Below are 26,587 nucleotides of genomic sequence, written 5' to 3'. Positions count from 1 at the left end.
ATTCTCCCCGTGTCTGCGTGGGTTTCCTCCGGGTACTCCAGTTTCCTCCCACAGCACCAAAGATGTGCAGGTCAGGTGATTTGGCCATGCTAAATTGCCCGTAGTGTTAGGTAAGGGGTAAATGTAGGGGTATGGGTGGGTTGCGCTTCGGCGGGTCGGTGTGGACTTGTTGGGCCGTAGGGCCTTTTTTCCACACTGTAATGTAATGTAATGTAATCTAATCTAATCCATGTGAAGAAAATGTCCCACCTTCACATTGAGAATAATCTCCATTGCGTTGTGTGGCCCGAGCACCTTGCTTAATGCAACAGATTTCAAACAGATCTAACAATGCAAGATTGAGATGAGATGAATTGTACTCCAACAAAATCTGCAACCATTACCCGCTATATCCCCCACTGAACCATTACTGTAAAGCCAGAGGATCAGTCCTGGTTCAATGGAGAGTTCAGGAGGGCATGCCAGGAGCAGCAACTGACATGCCTAATAATGTGTCAACTTGGTGAAGCTACCAAATGGGACTATTTGTGTGCCAAACAGCATAAGCAATAATTGGAGCTCAGCAATCCGACAACCAACAAATTAAATCTAAGCTCTGCAGTCCTGCCACATCCAGTCATGAAAAGTGGTAGACAATTAAACAACCGGCTGGAGGAGGGGGCTTCACGAATATCCCCATCCTCAATGATGAAGAGCTCAGCATGTCAGTGCAAAGGATAAGGCTGAATCTTCAACCAGAATTGCTGAGTGGATGATCCATATTTGCTTCCTCCAGGCGGTCTCAGCATCATCGATACTAGTTTTCAGCCAATTCGATTCACTGCACATGATAGCAAGAAATGGTTGGAGGTATTAGATACTGAAAAGACAATGGGCCCTTGCAGCATTCCAGCAATAGTACTAAAGACTTGTGCTCCAGAACATACCACTCTCCTAGCGAGAGTTCTTCCAGTATAGTTACAACACTGGCATCTACCTGCAATGTGAAAAATTGACCAAGTATATATGTACATAAAAAGCAGGACAAACCCAAACCAGCAAAATACTGCCCCATTAGTCTACATTTGACTATCAGTAAAATGATGGAAGGTGTCATCAACAGTTCTATTAAATAGTACCTGCTTGGGAATAACTTGCTCGGTGATACCCACTTTAGGTTTCCATAGGCCCCACAATTTTCTGAAGTAGTCCACATTCAAATGCAACAAGCTCTGTATAGTTAGCATCCAGGCTTGAGCTAACAAGTGCCAATAACATTTGTACCACACAAATGCCAAGCAATGACCATCTTCAATAAGAGACAATCTGATTAGCACCCCTTAACTGTGGGAGGAAACTGGAGTACCCAGAGCATCTTCCAAACCCATGATCATTTCCATTAAGAATGGTAAGGGCAGTAGATACATGGGGACAGTATCGTCTGAAAGTTCCCCTCCAAGCTCCTAACCATCCTGACTTGGAAATATATCGCCATTCCTTGCTGGTCAGCCACTGATGCCTACATCCCATGAGTGAATTTAAAAAAAAAATTCTTGGCCTCCTACAGCACCTCTTGAGTTATCCTTGAGAAGGTGATGGTGACCTTGAGCTGCTGCAGTCCATATGTCAATTGTCCCTTGAAGGGCCTTACGTTAGTCACAAGTCCAGCCTTCATGCTTAGATAGGAAGTAAAAGTTTCATCTCTGGATGTGGTGTCAGCCATTTTTGATTTCTATTGCATATTTGAGATTTGGATAAAGATGGAAGGTAACACAGGCCACACTTTGCAAAGTCACAAGCTCAGCTTCTTAATCTAGGTGACCTGCAAACCCCCAAAATAATTTCATATTCCTTTCTTCCTTCTATTTCCTGTTTGACACCATTAGTTCTGACTTTCCATACATTCCCATCTGACTTTTTTTAGTTTGTCATCATCTCCCAACATTAACCCCCTGACCCTGGCCCCATAGCTTAGCCCCACTGATACTCTATGCACTCATTAAAGCCAAGGCAGTGGTAAGCACTCTCTTCCCACAGTAATCTGTGTCCTCCATTGCACTATTGTCTCCCACTTTTGTATGCTCAGTTGCCTCAACACAATTCATGACCCTTCTGCATATCAGCATGTTACTTCTAATCCCCAAAATTGATTTCCTTGACTTGCCTACCTCTTTGGTAGGCCTACTAATCTACCTTAACTTTCTGTGAATAGACTCCCAGGACTTGCTGTGACCTAATGCCTGTTTAATTTGAAAAGACAGCCCTGACTGATCTTTGTGCAGTTCTGAACTGACTTATCACTGATGCTTAGATTGATGTTTTCAGGACCTGCAGGATTGACTATGGCCCATTCTGTAAACATATAGTGCTATTGAACCCCTGACTCTGTCAGCCCCATGTGAAAAACTCACCATGTTCAAACCCTGGACTGAGATTGGATGCTACCCTTGACTGACTGTGGCAGAACCACCTGCCAGACGAATGACAGTCCTCCTTTATTTCACCAAGGATTGCTTCACTTAGATCTTGAGACGTGGCTATTTAACTAAAGCACATATGGCATGTTTGCCATGAAAGTTGCTGGAACATGCTGTAACTGTGACATGGATGTAGGATGGTCTTGTACAGCAACATATCCACCCCTTGGCTATTAACTCCTGGAAACTATGAGAAGCTACTTGGCTTTCTGTTGATGCCAAAAGGCCAAGCAATGTTGATCCACAGTGAGGCTGTAAATTCTAATGAGGTGGCAAAGCACAAAAAGACGGGGCAATGCAAAGATGCTGTGAGCATGGTGTGAAATGTGATTGTTAAGAAACCAAGTGGAAGGCCCTGAGGTGCACCCTGGTCTGATACATGAAATAGATTCATGTGTACAAAACAGCTTGGTAGCAGCATTACAATGAATGGTGTTGGTGTGCTCCAACATGCAACATTGAGGTGGATAACTCTATTCTGAGTGAGTTGGAAATGTGCCATAATGATGTGGTGAGGCTGTTGTAATTCCAGTGCCAGCCTCTGTGGATAGGGTTTGCAGGCATTTGCTGCCCTGAGACACTGGGGACTGCTGGTCAAGATTGAGGAGCAGGAAGCAAGCTGGTATACATTCTGACTTTAATGGAATGAATTAGCACCATATAGTTTATCTCCACTGTGTAGGAGATTAGGAAACTGCATATAAATGAGACAAGATGAGGCATTGGAAATGGGCCTCTCAACACTTACTGGCAAAATTCTCTTTTTGCCTTTCAATCCTTGAGTATAATATCAGATGTTTCTTTTCCTCTGCATTAATTGTCCTATTTTCTCCAACTTCACTATATTTTTCCAACTATTCAGTGGCTACAGTGATTCAGCCCATTGTTCATTCAATTTCCAAATCTAAACCTTGTTAAACCTGCATATTCCTTTTTTTTTCAACTGTTGGGTCAGCTTTTGCTAATTCTCTAGGTTAATAAATATGGATGCTATCAGATGGGCCAGGTTGGCCTGGAAGTAAAATGAAACCCTTGTCCCCTACACCATGGTTTTGATTTTCAGTTCTAGCAAAGATTGACTTCAAGCCTTCTAACATGTGATCTGTTTTATGGGTTAGTTCACTATGGAGGCAAGAGTGCAGTTTGGGATTGCTACTTCCTGTGGAGATCACAGAAGCTTATTCATTCTTGGAATAGTCCTTGTACTGGAAACAGTAAAGAAGACCTCAGCTTGTATCCTTGACAAGAGGAAGATTGATGGCAGTAAGCAGTTCAAAGTGGGAAGGAAAATGGAAAAATCCTTTTCTTAAAAAAAAATCAGTTTCCATTTTTTCTAACTAAGCAATTTTGGACTAGAACAGTGGGAACAAATTAATCAGTACAAGTAGGACTGATAGACCAGTATATGTGCACTGTTCTCTCGCTTCTCACCACCTCCCCCCCCCCACCCTCACCAATGATGTTTTTCTCTGCCAAGGATGAATGAGGACACAAGTGTATTGTCTGCAGTCTGTTTTATGTGCTCTTTCTGTGAAAGTCAAAGGCTGCATTTTTGTGTTGGCATCTGATTAAGGAGGGCAATCCAGCAACCCTCTAACTTTCACATGCTTAATGATTTCTGAACTGCCAGGAAACATTACTTTTTAAAGAACTAGTAGACATTGGAATGATTTTCAAGTATTGCTTGAGGGCTTTTTTAAATTTTGTTCTTGCCAAATACTGTTGCTAATGGGGAAGAGGACAATTTGCAGCCAGCATTCCATTCATTTTGATATAACTATCTTGATTCCAGATGTGCCCTTCTGTTGAGCCTGAAAGCCATGTTGTGCGTCATTCATACATTATTATTGAAAATATATGTCTTATATTGGCTCCAAAGCATTAATTGTCTACTTCCTTGCATGTCACAGGAAATAATAAGGTATTCTGTATAATGTTATATATAAATTATTGTGTATTAATATATTAAAATTTAAATAAAACTTGTGTGAATGTGTTTTTTTTAAAGCAAACAATAAAAGCACTCCTTCACCCAAAAAGTCATTAATGCCCTTGGATAGAGTTGTGGAAGCAGGAAGTTTGAAAAAAAATTGTAATTGTGTATCTCTCTCATTTGCATTTATCTTGCATTGGGATCTTGAATAACATTAGTTAATATTAACTAAAGATAAATTTCACCATGTATAAAGCACCTCAAGGATGCTATCAGTAGTAAAATGTGTATTCAATATTGTTTTAAGAAAATAGTTTTCATATAGGTTTGCCTTAACAAGGAGGCAAATTCTGTCTGAAATGTCTCCTATTCCAAGGTGCATTATTCAAGTTTAAAATATTCAGCAAAACAGTGTTTATAGGTGTTAATGATATCGATAGAATCTGGACATGCATGACTGTGATAACAGTTTGGGACCACAAATGTGTGCTCATTTCAGTGGAAACCTAGTCAAACTTTTTCAATCTACCAGGGTAGTTAAAGTCTAGAGAAAGCATCTTTAAAATCTTTTTCCCCACTGTTGTTGTTGCAAGTGTGGCGCAGGAAAAGCACAGCAGGTCAGGTAGCATCTGAGAAGTAGCTGAATCAACATTTTGGGCAGAAGCCTTTCATCAACCCTTCATCCCCACTGTTGTTGCCTATTAAGGTTGCTGGTCACAGGATGTATTCCTTCATTGCATTGAATTCTATTCCAAATAACTAGCAAGCTACCTTAAACCAGTTGTTTTAAAACAAGACTGACAGGAGCATATGCATCTGAGAATAATTGTAGCCTTACTAACTTTGTAACTTGACCTTTTTTTCCAATTTATAAGAATATATTTTCTATATAATTTACATTTAGTTATGTATGGGTTGCCAAGCAGGCAAAAGGAGGACAGATATTATTAGTAACTGCTCTGGTTCTGAAGGATGATTGCTTGTAGACCCTCAATTCTCAGCTGGGCTGGACACATGCTGTCTGTCTGTCTCTCTCACTCTCACTCATTCTCACACGCACTTCTCTGTCTGCTTTCTTCTTCCCTTCCCTCTCTCTTTCCTTTACACTTGCTCTTGCTTACCCTCTGACTCTATCTGTAGTCTTTTCCACCCATCTCATGCCCTGTCTTTTTATTACTTTAGTCCTGGCATTCTTGTCTATACTGGATCCAGTGTTCCCTAATACTGAATTCTTATGGCAATTCTTAAACCTGTGATAATTCCTGATACTGGTTTCTTATGGAAACTCCTCATTACATAACAAACAACCATTGACTAGAAATATGTCCTGTGCAAATATAACTTTCCAGCAGCTGGCCTTCTTTTAACTCTCTCTCATGACCAATATCCTGCATCATGTCCTGTGGCAAATGCAAAGGTCTTAGTAAAAGATCTCAGTAATCCACTTCTATTTTTTAAATCCTTTTTGCAGATAGCTTTGCAGCATGTAGCCCAAGTTTATGCATCTGTGTGAACAAAACTAAAGGCTTCTAATAAAATATTTACAACTCTTTAATAATGGGAAGACCAGTCTTGGCCACCCCATAACAATGTAACCTTAATTTGTATCTCTTAATTGGAGATCCTCGGATCATTATTCTAACCCTTCAGCTTTGCAGTTTTGATTTCCCTTTGAATGAAACTTACATTTTTTTGACCAGAGATTCTTGAACATCTAACCTTCAGCCACCTTCCTGACCAGCAATTATTGTAGTTTTGACTTCTATTTACTGCTAAGCTAGATTTGTTGGAGCCCAAATATGTTCTAGCTATAACTCCATTTTGCTCCATCTGTTCTTTCTTAAAACTATACTATCGTATTTGGTAATTAATGAGATGTGAACTTCAGAAATTTTCTTGACATCTTATCCTAAAATTCATAAATCAACCCAATAATACATACAAATTAAGACTTCAGTACAATACAGTTTGATCATTTAAGACTCGTTAATTGCCAAAAGGTGAAGTCTAACAAGAGGAAAGGGAGGTAGAGAGGAATAAGGTCTTAGGGAGGAAATTCCAGAACTTAAGGTTGAAGGCGCAGCCATTAATGATGAAACTATTAAAACTGTTGATGCTTGTGAGTGCAGAATTAGCAAATGCAGACATCTAAGTTGTGAAGAATGTGGAGGTTATAATAACAGGCAGAAGAAACCAAAAGGATTAATTTGATTCTCATAGCTTTTGTAACAAATTAGGGATAATTTGGATCTCCATCTAATTGAAAAGGTTAGTGACATAGATGTTGGTCAAAATACTTTAATTCTGTTAGCAGTGAAATTAATGATTATTATACTAGCTGTTGTTTTGAACCATCCAGTTAACAGTGCATAGAATTTTCTGATTCTTTAATTGCTTTTAAATTATGATGTAAAGAACAGGGTTTTTGGGACCAGCCTAAAGAATCCAATGAAAGTCATTGTAATGAAATATTCAATGAATGTCACACATTCTTGTAAGGGATAATTTCTTGATGATACAATTTTAACAAAATTCTCTCTTTGGCAGTCCAAGTTACAAACTTGAAGAAAACAAAGAAGTAAAAAATACCTTACAAATATCTATTTTAATTTAATTATGATATCTGCTTATCTCATTCATATATAACACTACTGGGATGTTTAATCAAGAGCTACATTATATTCTGAATGGCATAGTTAGCAGCTAGAGTGTGAAAATGAGCTTTATTGATTCAACATTTAGTCCTTGGTTTATGAGGATTTGGCTGATCTGAGTGGCTTTTTTGGGGCCAGTTAAGTTATGGAAAGAAAAATCAATCAGGATTCCTTCATCTTGTCATTTGTAGTGAGCCGTTTCTAAAGGGCATGTGTTATATGCCTTGGGAGGGAACTGGCTCAAGCTCAGTTCTGATGCATTCTCTTCTGTTATAAAGGCAGCTGGCACATTGCCATGGCTCACAGTTCGAGCTATTCTTTCAGAAAGGTTGTCAGATGGGCTGGAGTGAGAATTGAGTAGGAAGAGATTTGGCATTGGACTTTAAGAAAAATATTTGCTGGAAATAGCTTCTGTGAAGAGTCGTAGAGTCATACAGCATGGAACCAGACCCTTCAGCCCAACTCATCCATGCCAACCAAGTTTCCCCAAACTAAACTAGTCTCATTTGCCTCTATTTGGCCCAAATTCCTCCAAAACTTTTCCTAATCATATACCTTTCCAAATGTCTTTTAAATGTTGTAACTGTACCTGCCTCTACCACTTCCTCTAGCAGTTACATTTCCTGTATGAACCACCCTCTGTGTGAAAACATTGCCTCTCAGGTCCTTTTTAAACCTTTCTCCTCTCACCTTAAAATTATGCCCTCCGGTTTCCCTCCCCTAGGGAAAAGACCTTTGCTATTCACCTTATCTATGTCCCTCATGACCTTATACACCACTACAAGGTCACCCTCAACCTCCTACATTTCAATGAAAAAAGTCCCAGCTTGTCCAGCCTCTCCTTATAACTCAAACCCTCCAGTCCACGCAATATCCTGGTAAATCTTTTCTGAACCCTCTCCAGTTTAATAACATCCTCCTTGTAACAGGGTGATCAGAACAGCACACAGTACTTCAAAAGTAGCTCACCAACAGCCTGAACAACTGCAACATGAAGTCCCAACTCCTATACTCAGGTTTGAGCAATAAAGGCAAGCGTGCTGAACGCCTTATTTACCACTATCTACCTGTGATGTAACGTTCAAAGGTATATGTACCTGACCCCCAGGTGTCTCTGTTTCGCAACAGTTCCTAAGGCATTACAATTAATTATATAAATCCTGCCGTTGTTCGCCTTACCATAATAGAACAGCTAGCTGTTATCTAAATTAAACTCCATTTGCCATTCCTTGGCCCATTGGCTCAATTGATCAAGATCCCTTTGTAAACTTAGATAAGCTTTCTCACTGTCTACTATACAACCACTTTTAGAGTCATCGACACAATAAATCTTTCATCAAAACTGGTAAAAGGTCATTGTCCTGAAAACTTGGCTCATTTTCTGTCTCACTGATGGAGCCTGACCTTCTGAGTATTTCTGGCATTTTCTGATTTTATTGCAGATTTCCAGCAGCTGAAGTATTTTGTTTTCCAGAGATAATTAAGTCAGCTTCACTGATCCTTGTAGAAAGCTGGAGTCAATTTTGTTGATGTAACTTCTTTCTTGTTGATTCAAAACAGGGTGGTGGTGATTGCCCAGAAATGAGCATTGCTGCAATCAAGATTGCATTGGAAATTTCCCTTCCTGGATCGTTCATCTACGTCTTCACGGATGCACGGTCGAAGGACTACAGGCTCACTCATGATGTTCTGCAGCTTATCCAACAAAAGCAGTCTCAAGTGAGTCGTGAACACAATACACTACACCCTTGAGTTTTGTGGGAAAGTTTGAGAACATTGAGGGATGATACAATATACAAATGATATACTTCCTATGGAACCACAGAACCTAGGAGCCGAATCAAACCATTCAGTCCATTGAGTCTGCTCCTCGATTCAATGAGATTTTGGTTATTCTAAATCCACAACTCAAATTGCCTGCTTTTTTTCCTGAGAACTCTTGTTTCTCTGACTGATTTTAAAAAAATCTGTCTGTCTCATTTCAATATGCTAAATGAATCAGACACTGTAGCCCACTGTGGGATAGAATTCTATAAATCAACTACATCTGAGAAGATTTTCCTCATCAACTCTCTTAAAAGAGTAACCCCTCGTTCTGTGATGATACCTTCTGGTTCTAGATGCTTCCATAAGGAGAAATAAACGTTTTTTGCATCTAACCCATCAAATCCAGAAAAAAAATTTAATGTTTCAATTAGCTTGTCTCTCATTCTTCTAAATTCCAATCAGTTCAAGCTCAGCCTGCTCAACTTCTCGAAAGACAGTCCCTCCATACCCAGGATTAGCCTAATGATCCTTCTGTAGACTGCCTTCAATGTCAGCATTCCTTCCTAAGGGGCCCAAAAACTGTTCACAGTATTCTAACTTAGGTCTGTTGAATGCCTTGTATAGTTTTAGGAAAACCACCCCATTTTTATATTATATTACATTTGTCTTTGACCATCCTGAAAATTAATATTCCCCTACCTTAACCCAACTCTGTCCTGTATTGCTTTCTCAATCCTCTACCTCTGCTAATTTCCTACCTCCACCACCATGGGCTTTTATGGTACCTTATCAAGTGCCCTGTGAAGAATCTTTTCTCTAAGTTGTTAATAAAAATTGAAAAGCACAGTTGTCCTACTCTCTTCTGTGTTTCACAATAACTGTTGTCCATTCTTATACATACGAACGACCATTGTTTGCCTTTCAATTGTGTATCAGTTTGGCCCTATTTATCCAACAAATGTATTTCATGAATCAACATACATGGAACAATGGCAATGCATTTCTAACATCCATTGACTTAATGTAGAATGAGACAAGATGTGTACAAGAATATTTTCTGATTTAGTATGTGGATGTACCTACTAGAGAAGGAGCAAAACTTGACCTACTCTTGGAAAATAAGCCAGGGCAGGTGACTAACGTGTCAATGGGGGAGCACTTTGGGGCTAGTGATCATATTCTATTAGTTTTAAAATAGTGATGGGAAAGGATAGATGGGATCAAAAAGTTAAAGTTCTAAATTGGAGGAAGGCCAATTTTGACAGATTGGGAGTGGATATTCACAGGTAAACAGACAGCTGGAAAGTGGGAAGCCTTCAAAAATGAGATGAGAGTCCAGACATAGTATATTCCTATTCGGTTGAAAAGCAAGGCTGTTAGGTGTAGGGAATGCGGGATGACTAGCGAAATTGAGGTTTTAGTCAAGAAAAAGAAGGAAGCATATGCCAGGTATAGACAATAGGGATTGGGTGAATCCCTAGAAGAATATAAAGGCATTAGGAGCATACTTAAACAGGAAATCAGGAGGGAAAAAGGGGGCATGAGATAGCTTTAGCAAATAGGGTTAAGGAGAATCCAAAGGGACTTTATAAATACATTAAGGACAAAAGAGTAACTAGGGAGAGAATTGGACCCCTCAAAGATCAGCAAGGTGGCCTTTGTGTGAAACTGCAGGAGATGGGTGAGATACTAAATGAGTATTTTGCATCAGTGTTCACTGTGGAGAAAGGTATGGAAGCTTTGGAATATGGAAGATATTGAAGAAGTAACTTAGGGATATAAATAGCAACATCTTGAAAAATGACCATATCACAGAGGAGGAGGTGCTGGATGTCTTAAAAAGCATAAAGGTAGATCAGGTGCCAGGACTTGATCTTTGTGGGAAGCGAGGGAAGTGATTGCTGGGCCCTTTGCTGAGATATTTATATAATCGATAGCCACAGGTGAGGTGCTGGAAGACTGGAGGTTGGCTAACGTGGTGCCACTATTTAGGGAAGGTGGTAAGGAAAAGCCAGGGAACTATAGACCAGTGAGCCTGATATCAGTGGTGAGCAAGTTGATTGAGCTTCTTGGAGAAGTAACAAAGAGGATTTATGAGAGCAGAGCAGTTGGTGTGATCTATATGGACTTCAGTAAAGTGTTTGACAAAGTTCTGCATTGTATACTGGTTAACAAAGTTAGATCACATTGAGAACTAGCTATTTGGATAAAGAACTGCCTCAAAGGTTGGAGACAGAGGGTGGTGGTAGAGGATTGCTTTTAAGACTGGAGGCCTGTGACCAGCAGTGTGCCGCAAGTCACAGGTGTTGGGTCCACTGCATTTAGTCTTTATGTAAATGATTTTGATGTGAACCTAAGAGGTATGGTTAGTAAGTTTGCAGATGACACCAAAATTGGAGGTGTAATGGACAGCAAAGAATGTTACCTCAGAGTACGATGGGATCATGATCAGATGGAGTTTAATTTAGACAATGTGAGGTGCTGCAGTTTGGAAAGGCCAATCAGGGCAGGACTTAATGGTAATGTCCTGGGGTGTGTTGCTGAACAAAGGGACCTTGGAGTGCAGGTTCATAGTTCCTTGAAAGTGGAGTTTCAGGTAGAAAGGATAGTGAATAAGATATTTGGTATGATTGCCTTTATTGGTCAGTGCATTGAGTATAGGAATTGGGAGGTCATGCTACTGCTGTACAGAACATTGATTAGGCCATTTTTAGAATACTGCGTGCAATTGTAGTTTCTGTGCTGTCAGAAGGATGTTGTGAAACGCGAAAGGGTTCAGAAAAGATTTACAAGGATGTTGCCAGGATTGGAGAGTTTGAGCTATAGAGAGAGGCTGTATAGGCTGAGGCTATTTTCCCTGGAGTGTCGGAGGGTGAGAGGTGACCTTATAAAGATTTATAAAATCATGAGGGGCATGGATAGAATGAATAGCCAAGATCCTTTTTCCAGGGTTGTGGAGACCAGAACGAGAGGGCATAGGTTTAGGATGAGAGGGAAAAGATTTAAAAGGGACTTAAGGGACAATTTTTTCACATAAAGATATGGAATGAGGAAGTGGTGGAGTCATTCAGTTACAATACTTAAAAGGCATCTGGATGGGTATATGAATAGGAAGGGTTTAGATGGGCCAAATGCTGGCAAATAGGACTCAATTAATTTAGGATATCTTGTCAGCATGGACAAGTTGGAACAAAGGGTCTGTTTCCATGCTGTATATCTCTATGACCCTGTGTAGATGGAGGAATACAGCAGTATTTTTTGTGAACAAGTAAGAAGTAGTGAAGGCTTTTATCACCCAATATTCTCAGATTTTGAATTGTACAATCCAAGTGTAGAATAAAACTCCCAGTGCATTGTCTAAAATGGTAAAAATTTGTTTCTTCACTAATATTGGTAAAAAGTGATGTGTAATGGGCCTTATTTTGATGAAGAGCCTGATCATACAAATATAAATATTCTCATTTTTTGTACAAAGCCTTTTAGAGATAAATTGTCCATTTTGTGCCGGCAAGGCCAGTTTTGAACTGTGGAAACTCTCCATCTAACAAGCAATCCAAGCTGTTGAAACTAATTTCAATTAGGATTTTTACAGTTAGGAGGAATAGGAAACTTTCATTCCGTCAAATAGTCATCAGGATTTGAATCTTAATTTCTCATTAATTCAGTCATTTTTGTTTTGGGTTGCTTTACAATGATTTGTTTTTGGCCTATTCATAGCATTGCTGATTAGCTTCATACCTAAGAAACGTGATAATTTGGCAGCCATTGATTTTTTCCAATTGTCTGGATGAGTCAGTGCAGAGCTGTGTTTGTTTACCCAGAAAGCCTCCAGTTAATCTGAGGAAGCAGGAGTGGTTAATGCAAAGACTGGGAACCTCTATTAGTGAGGTACATCAGTTAAAACATTCAGATAGTGTTGAAATACAAAATTGTGTTGCAAACTTTGCACTTGGACCTAAATCAAGATTTCTGTGGATTATATTATATGAAAGTTATTGGGCTATCACTTCCTATACACCGAATACAAGAGTTAGCTATTGTGCAGAGGTCAGTAATAGACCTTGGGGGAATATATTTTGTTGTCACCTCATCTGAAGTTCAGACCCATGCAGATGGAAACAAAACATTTATTTCAAAACTTGATTTGAAGCAATTGTAGTGTTGTAGTGGGACTGCTTTGGAAGTGATCTGCATGGGAGAATTCTGCTGAGCTAGTTTATATAATTTTCTGGAACTCTTTGAACAAATCAAATTCCCTAGCAATTTAAAAACAAAACATGTTTTCGGAAGTTGTCAGCCAGATAATTTGGTTGGTCATCTCGCCATGGAATAAATAATAACCGTGTATGTTTTCTCAGTGTCTCTTGTGCATTGTGCATTGGCAAACTAATCCAGAAAACACAGTGTTGTCTAATGGCCCACATATTACTCAATCCGGAATAGCTTCACTGTTTCTGTATTAATTTATGGAGGCAAAAACAAAGGATCAGTTTGGTGCTCAAGTTTTGGCATGTCAAGCATCATCTCTTATTTATATAGTCATATACAATCATATTAGCTCGTGGCTGCTAATAGTAGCATTCACCTTCAGTTAAAATGCAATTCAAGTATTAGGCATAGAAAATGCATGTGTAGTTTTCTACTATATAATTTTCCTCTTCCAGTCTCCCTACTACATTGTGCACCACTGCATTATCTCAGTATGGTTAGTGGTTGTGTGCTACACTTGCCTCTGTATCCTGTCCAAATGGAAGGTTAACCAAGTTTCTCCTTGTTGGTTTTGATCTAAGGACCTTGGTGGAAAATTTTCTAGCTTGATTCTGAGTTTTAATTTATCTATGGAGGTATACTATGATAATATTGCTTGTTAGAACTCATTGTCCACCCTTGCATAAAAAGGACTGTTGAACTGATCATGGCCGTAGAGAATTACTGGTGCCTACTAAACAATAACTTTGAAAATGAGTCATTGCTTTCAATAAAGGAGGGTTAAAGGAAGAAAATGAAGAAACATTGGAAGGTGGAAGTAATTTCTATCCTTCAGAGATAGATTCCATCACATTACAGATTCATTTTTAAGTATCAGAAGTATTATGAAAAATTTAATGTTGCTATTATATTTTAGTACCTAACGTCAGGTAGATAAAAATAAAAGAGAAGGATGCTTATAGGAAAGGGCCATAAAACTGATTTCTTCAAACACTCTTTTTACTTTAATACTAATTGAAGGATGAGATATATTCAGTCGTAATGGTGGAAAGGTCTGAAATTAATATAAACAACCCACTTGTATTCAGATTGTTTGTTTGTTTATTTTCCCTTTTCTACAGGTGGTATTTGTACTAACTGGGGACTGCGGTGATCGAAGCCATGTTGGTTACAAAGTATATGAGGAAATTGCTTCCACAAGTTCTGGTCAAGTATTTCATCTTGACAAGAAGCAAGTGAATGAGGTAAAGTAGGAAATAGAGATGCTTACAGTATGGTGGGATGTGTCACTTCAGTAAAGTAACACAGCTTTTGAGAAAACAGATTATCAATTAAACTTAAAAATTATAGCCAGCATTTGTGTTTATTATGTTTATATTAAATAGATATTGTAACATTTATTTTGTTTTCTTTTTCCATCCTTGCTATGTTGAAGTCAAGACTCACCATACCATCTTCTAATCTAACTAATTTTTTTTCCATGTTCCTCAAAAGAGTTTCTCGGTGATTTTCCTAGCTATAAACTTGAAAATCTCAAGTTTGGATCACAGCATCATTATCTTGATTTTTCTTGCCTCTCTTTCAATCATTTTGATGCCGGTAGCATTGAGCACTATTGGCTCCTTGAGTAGCTTTCAAAACAAAAAGAACATACTTCTGTGTCTTTTAGCAATGCATCAAAACCATTAGAATCTTTTCAGTTTTATCAGTCATTTTATGAAGTTTAGGTACCCAATTATATTATGTTCCAGTAATCGGTGTTGCAGTAGCAATTAGGATGTACATGTTCCTAGTGCATAGATTTGATTGGCCAGCTAATACAACTTGCTTATAGATGGTACTACGTCAGTGACCACAGAGCATGCTGAACATAAAAGTAGAAACGCTTTTGAGATTGACATTTAAAGCAGGAAGCCGACAGATCAGATCATCAGATCAATGGTAGAATTGCAAGTGGTCTCCAGAAATGCACTGGAGTTTGAATAGGTCAAAATTCAAGGGGATCATGGTGACATACAGGTATGTCATGTAAGTCAGAGGCTCAAGAACTAACTTCTTTTTTGGGTTGTGATTCAAATAAGTTGTAGGTGCCATGCATGGAATGTATCTACCAGGTCTAACTCATTTTATTTCTTGTACAAGGGTTCACAGTTATCTCGAGGAATTGAGATGTTGGTGTTTGGAGGTGAGATTTGTAGTTAGGAGGGAAAAAGGCAATTGTGAACAGGATGAGATCAGATTAATCTGAGAAGTCACCAGTGGTCCTTTGAACTTCATGTTAGCCAGTAAAAGATCTGGAAATACTTGTTGGAGTTTGCATTGAAGTAACTCCACAGAGGCCAGTAGCTATCACCAAGTCACCCTTTGTTTACATATGAACAGTCCATGACTTTAGTATAGTCTCATTCAGAGTCGGCTCCCAGAGTGTTGTCACCTCTGACACTCTCCTTTCTTATATGTCAGCCAGGGCTCCCTAGTTATACCAGAATAGCAGCCCCAATCAGGTAACTCACACTCCAGCTGCCTGACCTTGTTGCAATCACTGCATCCCTGCCCCACTGAGTCTGAGGACATAGGGCATTCCTTTAACTTGGAGAACCTCCTGGGGCATTTTAGCACTAGATCAAGTCCCTCTGACTTTGCCTCCAATACAGGTGGAGTGTTATGCATGGGACCTTGCCTCTTGTGCCAGGAGCACTTTGGTAAAATTTCACACCCTTACGGCAGCAAAGGCATTGAAGCAGCTACATCTGTCACGTCCAACTCTAATTCTGAGGATTCGTGTGGAATGAACTTCCGGAGGAAGTGGTGGATGTGGGTACAGGTAGAACATTTAATAGATATTTAGATAACTACATAAATAGCAAATGTTTTGTGGGATATGGGCCAAGTGCATAAACAGGTGGGACTAGTTTATTTTGGGATTGTGATCATCATGGGCTGTTTGGACTGAAGGGCCTGTTTCCATGATGTATGACTCATCAACGCTTGACAGAGAAGGTGAACCTATGAGTTCTGGCAGCTTTTCTGACTGTTCCAAGGGGCAGGGCACATTTGCTCCAAAACGTTTGTGAATTCGCAGCCTTCATATGGCCCACCTCCTTGTTCAGGACCGTCATAACTGCCCAAACTTTATATGTCACTAGTCCTGATTTCATGTTGGTCATGCAGGGCTATTTCCATGATTGTTACACCAAACTTTGCCTCACTTGGTGGAGTCTTGTGTCTGGCACTGACATTCCTGATGCCGTATCACATTGCCCCCACCAGTCCAGAAAGTTCAGCCTTACCCTGGTGTGGAGCCTCCTTGGTGTCTAGCAAAGCCGTAGGCTGTTTCTTCAAGTCAGCCTTCAAAGTTTGGACTGCTCTTTCTGCCAGGCTGTTGGATGATGAGAGGCATGGAGCTGCCCTGGTGTGTTAAATACCATTCGAATTTAAGAAATAACCAAATTCCCTGGTGGTAAACCATGGCCTGTTTTCTGTGACCAACACTTCTGGGATTCCATGTATCAAAAAAGATGAGCACAATTTTACTGTTGTTGTCCTTGTGTTTGACAAGCACATGTCCAACCACTTTGGGTTGCATCTACAATGACCAAGAACATTAAATCTATGAAAGCACCTGCATAGTCGATGTGCAGCTGAGCCCAAGGTTTACTCTGCCATTCCCACGAAAGTGAAGGAGCTGCTGGTGGTTATTTTTGCCTTGTTAGCACTCTCGGCGCTGCCCCACCAACACAGCTAACCCTGTATCCAATCTTGGCCACCAGAAATGGTTTCTCACCAACATTTTCATTTTAGACCCTGGTGGAGTTCAGTCAGTATTTGATGGTGACCTTTGCTCAGTACAATTACTCTAGCTCCCCATAACAGTATGCCATCCTCTACAGTGAGTTTGTTTCTCTGGGTCCAAAAAGGTTTCAATTCTAGTTGTGACAGCCCGTTGGTTTCCCCCATCATCATCAGTTGTTTTGGGTTTTGAAAGGACTAGATCTTTGTGTCCAAACTCTGATAAAGTCAGCTGTGACTGGGAATGTGTCCAGAAATTTAATACCATTCCAGACTCTTCCATTGGGGGTGTTACCAGCGATGTATATGGTAATGGGAGGCAGCTCAATGCTTTTGCTTCTTGGCCTCCTGGGGTACTGAATATGAGAGCCCACTGCTGATGTTGGCCTGAAGCTATGGGTGGCATTGCCTTGTCTTTTTTCAACAGAACAAGTAAGGGTTTGTGGTCTGTGATTGTCACAAGTTTTGTTCATAAAGGAATTGGTGGAACTTCCTGACTCCAAACCTGCCATTATATATGACCTTTCTATAATAATTTACCAGCCCAAGTAATGACCTAAGGTATTGGACAGACATGGGAGCCAGGGCACCTTTGATTGTCTTCACTTTATCTTCCAATGGGAGTAACCTGGTCTTGCCAGCTCTGTAGCCCAAGTAGGCTGCTTTGGGGGACTTAGCAAACACATTTTTCCTGTTTAGACATGTGCCTGGTTTGGAAAAATGCTGTAGGACTATATTCAAGTTCTCTAAGTGTTCTTTATTAGTTTTCCTTGTTATTACATCTGGATAAATGATGACCTAAGGTAGACCTTGCTAATTGTCCTCCATTGTCCGCTGAAAAACTGAACAGGATGATGATATCCCAAATGGCAGTCTTATATATTGGTAGAGCACCTCTCAAACACCAGCCAATCTAAACAAACCCAGGAGTGTGCATCTAAATTGAGCACATGAAATTCATTTCAGCAGGCATATTGATGCTGAATTTTAATTGCATAAAACCAGATTTAAATTATCTTCCAGTTTTGCTTGTTTTCTTTCTCTGAGGAATACAGTATATTATTCCACTTTTAAGGAAGACTGTGATTATTTTTCTTTGTCCACTGTAATCAAGCCATCTAATCTTCCACACTGACATATATTTGTGTACAGAGATTTAAAGATTTTGCTTGATATTTTTGAGGCAAAGTCAAAGGCTGAGTTTTTATCCGAATATTCAGATTTTCATTTTGCTGCCATAACTTATTGGGTTCTTGCACTGTAATTATTTTAAAGAGAAATGACGGACACGATCAATGAAAGCAATATATCATTGGCAGCAGTGCTGAATCCAGATAAGTGGATTAAAGACTTGCCAAGTATTGTTTTCCTTAGTAATTATACATATCATGACCGAGCCAACTACTTCTTCAGCAATTGAGTATTCTGAAGATAACAACAGGCAAGCTTAAATTTAAGCTTCTTTTCATGCAATGAGAAACCTTGCGTGTTTGTTGTATGTCACACTTGAAATGTGAACAAAGTTATATATTTTTTTAAGTGCCCCGACAGGATGTAGAAGCTTCCAATGGCCAAATTGCTTCTGCATTCAGCCTTTATGTTCCCCTGCAAATAATCCTTATAATGCAATAAACATAATCATGTGGAAAGGACATTGAAGGTTTGCCAGTACAATTGCCCATTTCATTCTATTCTGCACTGAACAGCCATCACCAAACTCAGCATTGTATCTCTGTCCAGCACTGTTTTGTGTCTGGAACTACTGTCTTCCTCAGCCTCACTCGATTGCTAACTCTCTCTATGCTCCTTGCGAGTGCTGTGATAAATTTTGTGCTGCATAATTTTTCTTTATTACAGATTCCCTTCCCATCTAAGTGTATTCTGATGCATGCCCTCACTATCACTAACTTGGAGATATTTTAATTTTTTCAAATGCAATTGTTTCGGTGATTTGTGCATATTCAGTGTGGACTGTACCTCTGGAAAGTACATCACATGGTTCCATTCTTAAATGTTGTACAGTTGCAGAATCCCACCATGTGTATTCCCAAAGTTACTGTCAAGATTAATGGAGAAATGTCAATGATGAGGGATGGTGAGCCCAACCAATCAGAGCACAGAGCTTAAAAATGTCAATTGCATATGTTTCGTGTCAAATTGGCTGAGGTAGTGTTTTTTTTTGGCCTGCCTCTCCAATTTGACTTGTTGTATTATCATGGCATAAATTAACCATAATCAGCAAGCCCTGAACAATAAGCGTGCTACATTGAGGGAGAGAGGAGAGCAGGATAGTGAACAGAGCTGACAGTTTTGCTGTCATTATTACATCAGTATTCAGCCTCGTAAGCTAGAATTTGATGTATAAGTGATGGTTAATCTGACAATATCCACTGTTACTTGTGTATTTTGTGGAAAATTCTAAACCCTTCTGTGAGAGATGTTCTGCTGTTTTGAGCTGTACCAATATGGCATCTGCCTCACCAGAAATATATTTTTTTCCTTTCTGCATGTGATTTACCATTAACTTTGTTAATCTAATTGACATTTCCTGATTCAGGCTTTGCATTGCTCATGAAAATATTAATGTTGAAGAGATAATGGGTGAATTGTTTGTGGTTTCCAAAGCTCCTAGATTTAGAATTCTTCCAATGAATTGGAAGTTAACAAACTACTATACAAGAAAGAAGGGAGAGAGCAAACCAGGAACTAGTTTACCAAGTCCAGTTAATCTAGTTTGCTGAACATCACTTGTCATGAAACTGTTGCAGAAGAGCTGGTAAAATGACCATGCCAGGTCAAGCAATCAGCCTCACTGAGATGAGCTGGCAAGATAATGACTCAGAAGCAAAGAGATCAGTGACACACCTGTGTGGAGGTCAGGAGGATTAAAAGGATCAACAAGAGCAGAAAGGTCACATTTTCCTTGGATAATGGCAGGAATTATAGTTTTCTGTGGAGCCAAGGCCACTGCAGTGTGGGAGCAAGAAATGTGGAAGTGTAATAATGATTGGGGATTCATGGGTTAGGGGACTAGACAAACATTCTGTGGCCATAGACATGACTGCTAGGGTCAAGGATGTCATAGAAGAGGCACAGAATATTTTGAAGATGGGTGGGTGCTAGATAACAAAGCCATGCTGGGACCAATGATGTCGGATGTCCTGCAAGCAGACTTCAAGGAATTAAGTCAGAAGTAGAAAAACACATCTTTCAAGGCAGTAATTTCTGGATTTCTCCAGATGTCATGCAGTAGTGACTATAGGAATAGAAGACTAGAACAGATGAAAATGTGGTTGGAGAGATGGTGAAGCAGGGAGGGATTTAGATTGTGAGACCTACACAAGTTGGATGTATTATATTTGAATAGGAACAGAGCTCCCAACATGCGTGCGGGGAGGTTTGATAATGCTATGGGGTTGGATTTAAAGTAGATTTGGAAGAATAATGTGATCCTGATAACAGTTTGGAACTGAGAAGCAGAGATAGAATTACAAGTTTAAATCCTACTAACAAAAAGGAAATACAAGTTACATAAGAAATGAGATTAGCAAGGCTAAATGAAAAGGGAAGGAAACAAAGCATCCCAACCTGGTCTGGCCTACGTGTGACTCCAGACCCACAGCAATGTGGTTGACTCTCAATTCCCCTCTGAAATGGCCTAGCAAGCCATTCATTTGTATTAATTGTTGCAAAGTTTCAAACAAATTAAACCTGGCATTGACCTAGGCTCTGGAAAAGCCTTGTGGACCCTTCAAGATCCTCCTTGCTAACATCAGTGAATTGCGTATATGAGTGGGAAGTCATGTTGTAGCTGTACAGGATATTGGTTTGGCCACTATTGGAATATTGCATTCATTTCTAGTCTCCCTGTTATAGGAAGGACATTGTGAACCCTGAAAGGGTTCAAAAAAAAATGAGGATGTTGCCAAGGTTGGAGAGTTTAAGCTATAGGGAGAGGCTGAATAGGCTGGGGCTGTTTCCCTTGGAGTGTCAAAGGCTGAGGGGTGACCTTAGAGATTTATGAAATCATGAGGGCTGTGGATAGGATAAATAGACAAGATCTTTTCCCTGGAGTGGGGGAGTCCAGAACTAGAGGGCATATGTTTAAGATAAGAGGGGAAAGATATAAAAGGGACCTAAGGGTCAACATTTTTATGCAGAGGTTAGTGCATTAATGGGATTAAGCTGCCAGATGAATAGATGGAGGCTGGTACAATTGCAACATTTAAAAGGCATCTGGATGGGTATATGAATAGGAAGGGTTTACAGGGATATGGGCCAAATGCTGGCAAATGGTGCTAGATTAAGTTAGGATATCTGGTCAGCATGGACGAGTTGGACCAAAGGATCAGTTTCTGTGCTGTATATGCCAATGATTCTATGACTCTATCTGGGGACAAGTGCCAAAATGGGGAGAGCTGTCTCACAGACTAGCCAAGCAACAGCCGGACATAGTCATACTCACGGAATCATATCTTACACACAATGTCCCAGGCACCACCATCATCATCCCTGGATATGCCCTGTGCCACTAGCAGGACAGCCCTGGCATTGGTAGCAGCACAGCAATATACAAAGGGGAGGGAGTTGTCCTGGGAGTCTTCAACATTGACTCTGGATGCCAAACAGTTAAACATGGACAAGGAACCCTCCTGCTGATTACCATGTACCATTTACTCTCAGGTGATGAATCAGTACTCCTTCATGTTGAACAACACTTAGAGGAAGCATTGAGGATGGCAAGTGCACAAGCTACCCTCTGGGTGTGGGATTTAAATGAGAGTGCCTCGACAGCAGCACTACTGTTTGAGCTGGTTTGGTCCTAAAAGGCATAGCTGTTAGACTGAGTCAGTGATAGATGGAAAGAGAAATCAAGGAGTAAAAACATACTCGACCTCATCCTTGGGGAAAAAAGTGAGGACTGCAGATGCTGGAGATCAGAGCTGAAAATGTGTTGCTGGAAAAGCGCAGCAGGTCAGGTAGCATCCAAGGAACAGGAGAATCGATGTTTCGGGCATCAGCCCTTCTTCAGGAATCCTGAAGGGCTGATGCCCGAAACGTCGATTCTCCTGCTCCTTGGATACTGCCTGACCTGCTGCGCTTTTCCAGCAACACATTTTCAGCTCGACCTCATCCTTACCAACCCGCCAGCTGCATGACTGGTATCAGTAAGAGCAAGAGTACTTGTGGAGACAAAGTCTCATCTTCACATCAAGAATAACCTTTGTGTTGTGTGGTAAGATTGCCACGCTAAACGGGACAGACTTTGAGCAGATCTAGCAATGCAAAACTAGGCATCCTTGAGGTTCTGTGGGCCATCAACAATGGCAGAATTGTACTCCAGCACATTCCTGGACTAAACTCTTGGCCCAGCATATCCCCCACTCAACTATTATCATCGAGCCAATGGACCAACCCTGGTTCAATGGAGAGTGCAGGAGGGCATGTTAGGAGCAGCACCTGAAGATGAAGTGTCAACCTAGTGAAGCCACCAAACAGGACTCCTTGCATGCCAAAAAGCTGAAGCAGTAAGTGATAGACAGAGCTTAGTGATCGGATCTGATCTAAGCTGTGCAGTTCTGCCATATCCAGTTGTCAATGGTGGTGGATGATTAGACAACTCACTAGAGAAGGATGCTCCACAAATACCCCCATCCTCAATGATGGAAGAGCTCAGTGCATCAGTGCAAAAGATAAGGCTGAAGCATTCATAGTAATATTCATCCAGAAGTGCCAGGTGGATGATCCATCTCTGCCTACTCCGGTGGTCCTCAACATGACAGATACCATTAGCCAATTTGATTCAGTTCACATGATATCAAGAAATGGTTGGAGATGCTGAATACTACAAAGGCTACAGCCCTGTCAACATTCTGGCAATAGTACTCCCGAACTTGCCCTTCCCCTCACCAAGCTGTTCTAGTAAAGTGACAACACTGGCATCTACCTGACAATGTGGAATATTGCACAGGTATGTCCTGTAAAAAAAAAAGAAAAATGCAGGACAAATCTAACCTGGCCAATTACTGCCCCACCAGTCTACTCAATCATCAGTAAAATGATGAAAGGCATCATCAACGCTGCTATCAAGCAGCACCTACTCAGTGATGCCCAGTTTGGGTTCCGCCAAGATCCCTCAGCTCCTGCCCTCATTACAGTCTTGGTTCAACCAAGGACAAAAGAGCTAAATTCCAGAGGGGAGGTGAGAGTGACAGCCTTTGACATCATGACTGCATTTGACAACATCAAGGAGCCCTAGCAAAACTGGAATCAATGGGTGCTGGGGGCAAGCTCTCTAGTGGCTGGATACAAAACTGACACATATAAAGATGGTGGTTGTTGTTGGAGATCAGTTATCTCAGCATCAGAACAACTCTGCAGGCATTCCTCAGGGTAGTGTCCTGTGCCCAACCATCATCAGCTGCTTCATCAATGATCGTCCCTCTGTCATAAGATCAGAAGTAGGGATGTTCACTGATGATTGCACAGTGTTCAGCACTATTTGCTACTCCTCACACTGAAGCAGTCTATGTACAAATGCAATAAAATTTGGACAATATTCAGGCTTGGGCTGACAAGTAGCAAGTAACATTTGTGATACACAAATGCCAGGCAATGGTAATCGCTAATAAGAGACCATCTAACCACCATTTTGACATTCAGTGGTGTTACTATCACTGAATCCCCCATTATCAACATCCTGGGGGGGTTATCATTGACCAGAAACTCAACTGGACTCATCATATAAACTCAGTGGCTGCAAGAGCAGGTCAGAGGCTAGGAATACTGTGATGAGTAACTCACTTGCTGTCTCCCCAAAGCCGGTCTTCTATCTGCAGCACACAATCAGGAGTGTGATTAAATATTCCCCACTTGCTTGGATGAGTGCATTCCCAACAACACTCAGGAAACTTGACACCATCTAAGACAAAGTAGCCCACCTGACTGGGACTACATTTACAAGCATCTACTCCCTCCACCACTGATGCTCAGTAGCAGCAGTGTGCACTATATACAATTTGCACTGCAGAAATTCGCCAAAGATCTTCAGACAGCATCTTCCACATTCATGACCACTTCATCTGGAAGTCAAAGGCAACAAATACGTGGGAAGGGCATCATCTTCAGGTTCCCCTCCCAGCCACTCACCATCCTGACTTGGAAATGTATCACTGTTCCTTTAGTGTCGCTGGGTGAAAATCCTGGAATTCCTTCCCTAATGCCATTATGGTTCAATCCACAGCAGGTGTACTGCAGCAATTCAAGAAGGCAGCTCACCGCCACCTTCTCAAAGGGCGGCATGGTAGCTCAGTAGTGAGTACTGCTGCCCCACAGCACCGGGGATTGAAGTTCGATTCCCACCTCTGGCGACTGTATGTGTGGAGTTTGCACATTCTCCCCAGGTGCTCCGGTTTCCTCCCACAGTCCAAAGATGTGCGGGCCAGGTGAATTGGCTATGCTAAATTGCCCATAGAGTTAGATGCATTAGTCAGGGGTAAATATAGGGGAATGGGTCTGGGTGGGTTACTTTTTGGAGGGTTGGTGTGTACTTGTTGGGCCAAATGGCTTGTTTCCACACTGTAGGGCATCTTAAACAAAAAGTAGGAATAGGCAATAAGTACTGGCTAGCCAGCAATGACCACGTCCCACAAATGAATAAATTTAAAAATAAAATAATACAGGTGTGTGGAAGTGTGATAGCATAGCCCAAGACGTGACTGAAAGAGGGACAGGATTAACAGCTCAACATTCCTGATTATACGGTATTCCAAGATGATGGAAAGTGGATAGAAGAGGAGGTGGTGTTACTGTATTGATCAAGGAATCAACTATAACAGTGAGAAGAGATGATTTCCTCGAGGAATCATCAAATGAGACCATTGAAGTAAAAAATGCCACAGTGTGTGTAGGCCCCCAAACAGTTAAGAAGCAATAAAGGATTAAGTACATAATCAAAGAACTTTATGGATAATAAGGCAGTAAAGGGGGATTGTGTTTATGCAAATATTAACTAGGATAGTTTTAGTTTGCAAGATAAGGAGGGAGCAAGCTTCCTAAATTAGAAAGTTTCTCCTGAATTCAGCAAGTATGTAGAAAGTGCAACAAGGGAAGGGACGGTTTTGGACCTAATATTCTGAAGTAAGCCCAGGCAGTTGGAAGGTGAATCAGTAAGGGTAAACATTTTGGTGATAGTAACCATAACTCAGTTAGATTTAGGATAGATATGGAAAATGATCAGGGTGGGCCAGGAGTAAGAGTTCTAAATTGAGGAAAGGTGAATTTTACTAAAATACAATTTGGCACAAGTGAGGTGCTTGGTCCAGATACATATCAAAGCAATGGGAGACTTTGAAGGAGAATACAGTGAAAATACATGGTAAGTATGTTTTTGTAAAGATAAAGGATGGGGCCAAGACCAGAGAATCCTGATGTCAAGGAACTTAAAGGTTAGAATTAAGATAAAAGAGAAATTTATTGCAAATACTAAGGTCTCAATGTAACAGTAACCCAGAAGAGTTTAAAAACTACAGGGAGAATTTGGAAGGAAATCATGAAATCTAAGAGTGCCTGAAAATGCTTTGGCAAGTAAAGTAAATGAAAACTCAAAAATATTTTAAAAATATATAAAGGGCATGAGAATAACTAGGAGAAGTGTACAGTCCGTTAGGAACCATAGAGGAAATCCGTGTGTGAACCCAGGGATGTCAATGAATACTTTGCAGCAGTCTTTGGTCTGGAAAAAGATGGTATAGGTATAGACATCAGGGTGGAGGACTGTGAAGTATTAGAAAAAAATTGAGAGAGAGAGAGAGAGAGAGGTACTAGCTGGGTTAGCAGCCTCCATAATGGTCAAATCCACAGACCTGGGTGAGATGTCTCCCAGGCTGATGAGGGAGGTAAGGAAGGGGTCATTAAATGGGTATAGATTTAAAGTAAGACATAGGCTGGGAGAACCATTGAGAATTATTTTTACTCAGTGTTTGGAGTCTAGAACTCATTGTCAAAAGTGTGGTTGCAGTAGGTCAGAAACTTCCATATCATTTGAGCAATATTGCCAATGCCAACAGCTGGTAAATAGGATTAGTATTGTCAGATCTTTGTCGAGATGGGCTGAATGGTCTCTTGTGCTTTAAAGTCTATGAAGTTACTGGAATACATTATACAATCACACATTCAAATTAGGAGTAAAATTAAGCCATTCAGTCCTTCCAGAATGCTTTGCCATTTAACAAGACAATGACTGATCTGTTTATTTTCCCAGTTCCATATTCCCATCTATGTCCGAATAATCTTTGATTCCCTTGACCAATAAGAATCTTTCTGCCACTACTTTAAAAAACTCAATAACTCTGTCTCCATTGCCTTCTCAGGCAGAGAGTTCCAAAATTCTTCAGCCCTAAGAGAAAAAGTTCCCTTATCTCAGTCCTAATAAGGCAACCTCTAATTTTAGAACTGTGTCCTGAGTTCTGGACTTGTCCACAAGAGTAAGTGTCCTTTCTACACCCACCTTATCAAGACCATATAAATGAGACTTTGCCAGATAGTGACTGAGATGGAGTAATGAAGAATTTGATTCAGTGTGGGAATTTAGGGCAGAGGGAGAAAGAATTATTGTAAGAGGTGAGTAGTAATAGAAAGAAGGTGCAGATCAGGTCTGCCTGTACTGATTCGTGGCAACGAGACAATAGATATACATGGAAGGAAGCTGATTAAACAAAAAAAAAAGCCCCAAAAAACTATAGATGCTGGAAATCAGAAACAACCTTCCTCTACTTCTG

The 26,587-nt window shown here is 40.4% G+C and overlaps 1 protein-coding gene across 3 annotated transcripts in view; it reads left to right on the top strand.

Moving 5' to 3' along the window:
- Nucleotides 1-26,587, top strand: part of hmcn1 (hemicentin 1) — a 597,300-nt gene that overhangs the window by 80,682 nt on the left and 490,031 nt on the right. For all 3 annotated transcript variants that reach the window (XM_072573640.1, XM_072573638.1, XM_072573641.1), the window contains exons 3-4: nucleotides 8,604-8,762; nucleotides 14,141-14,263. In XM_072573640.1, the coding sequence (XP_072429741.1) occupies nucleotides 8,604-8,762; nucleotides 14,141-14,263 (282 nt within the window). The remainder of the gene's footprint in view (nucleotides 1-8,603; nucleotides 8,763-14,140; nucleotides 14,264-26,587) is intronic.

The sequence above is a fragment of the Chiloscyllium punctatum genome, chromosome 7 (genome assembly GCF_047496795.1).
Source record: "Chiloscyllium punctatum isolate Juve2018m chromosome 7, sChiPun1.3, whole genome shotgun sequence".
Taxonomy (NCBI): domain Eukaryota; kingdom Metazoa; phylum Chordata; class Chondrichthyes; order Orectolobiformes; family Hemiscylliidae; genus Chiloscyllium; species Chiloscyllium punctatum.
Note: the sequence above shows the minus strand (reverse complement) of the source record. Positions and strands in the feature narration are given on the sequence as shown.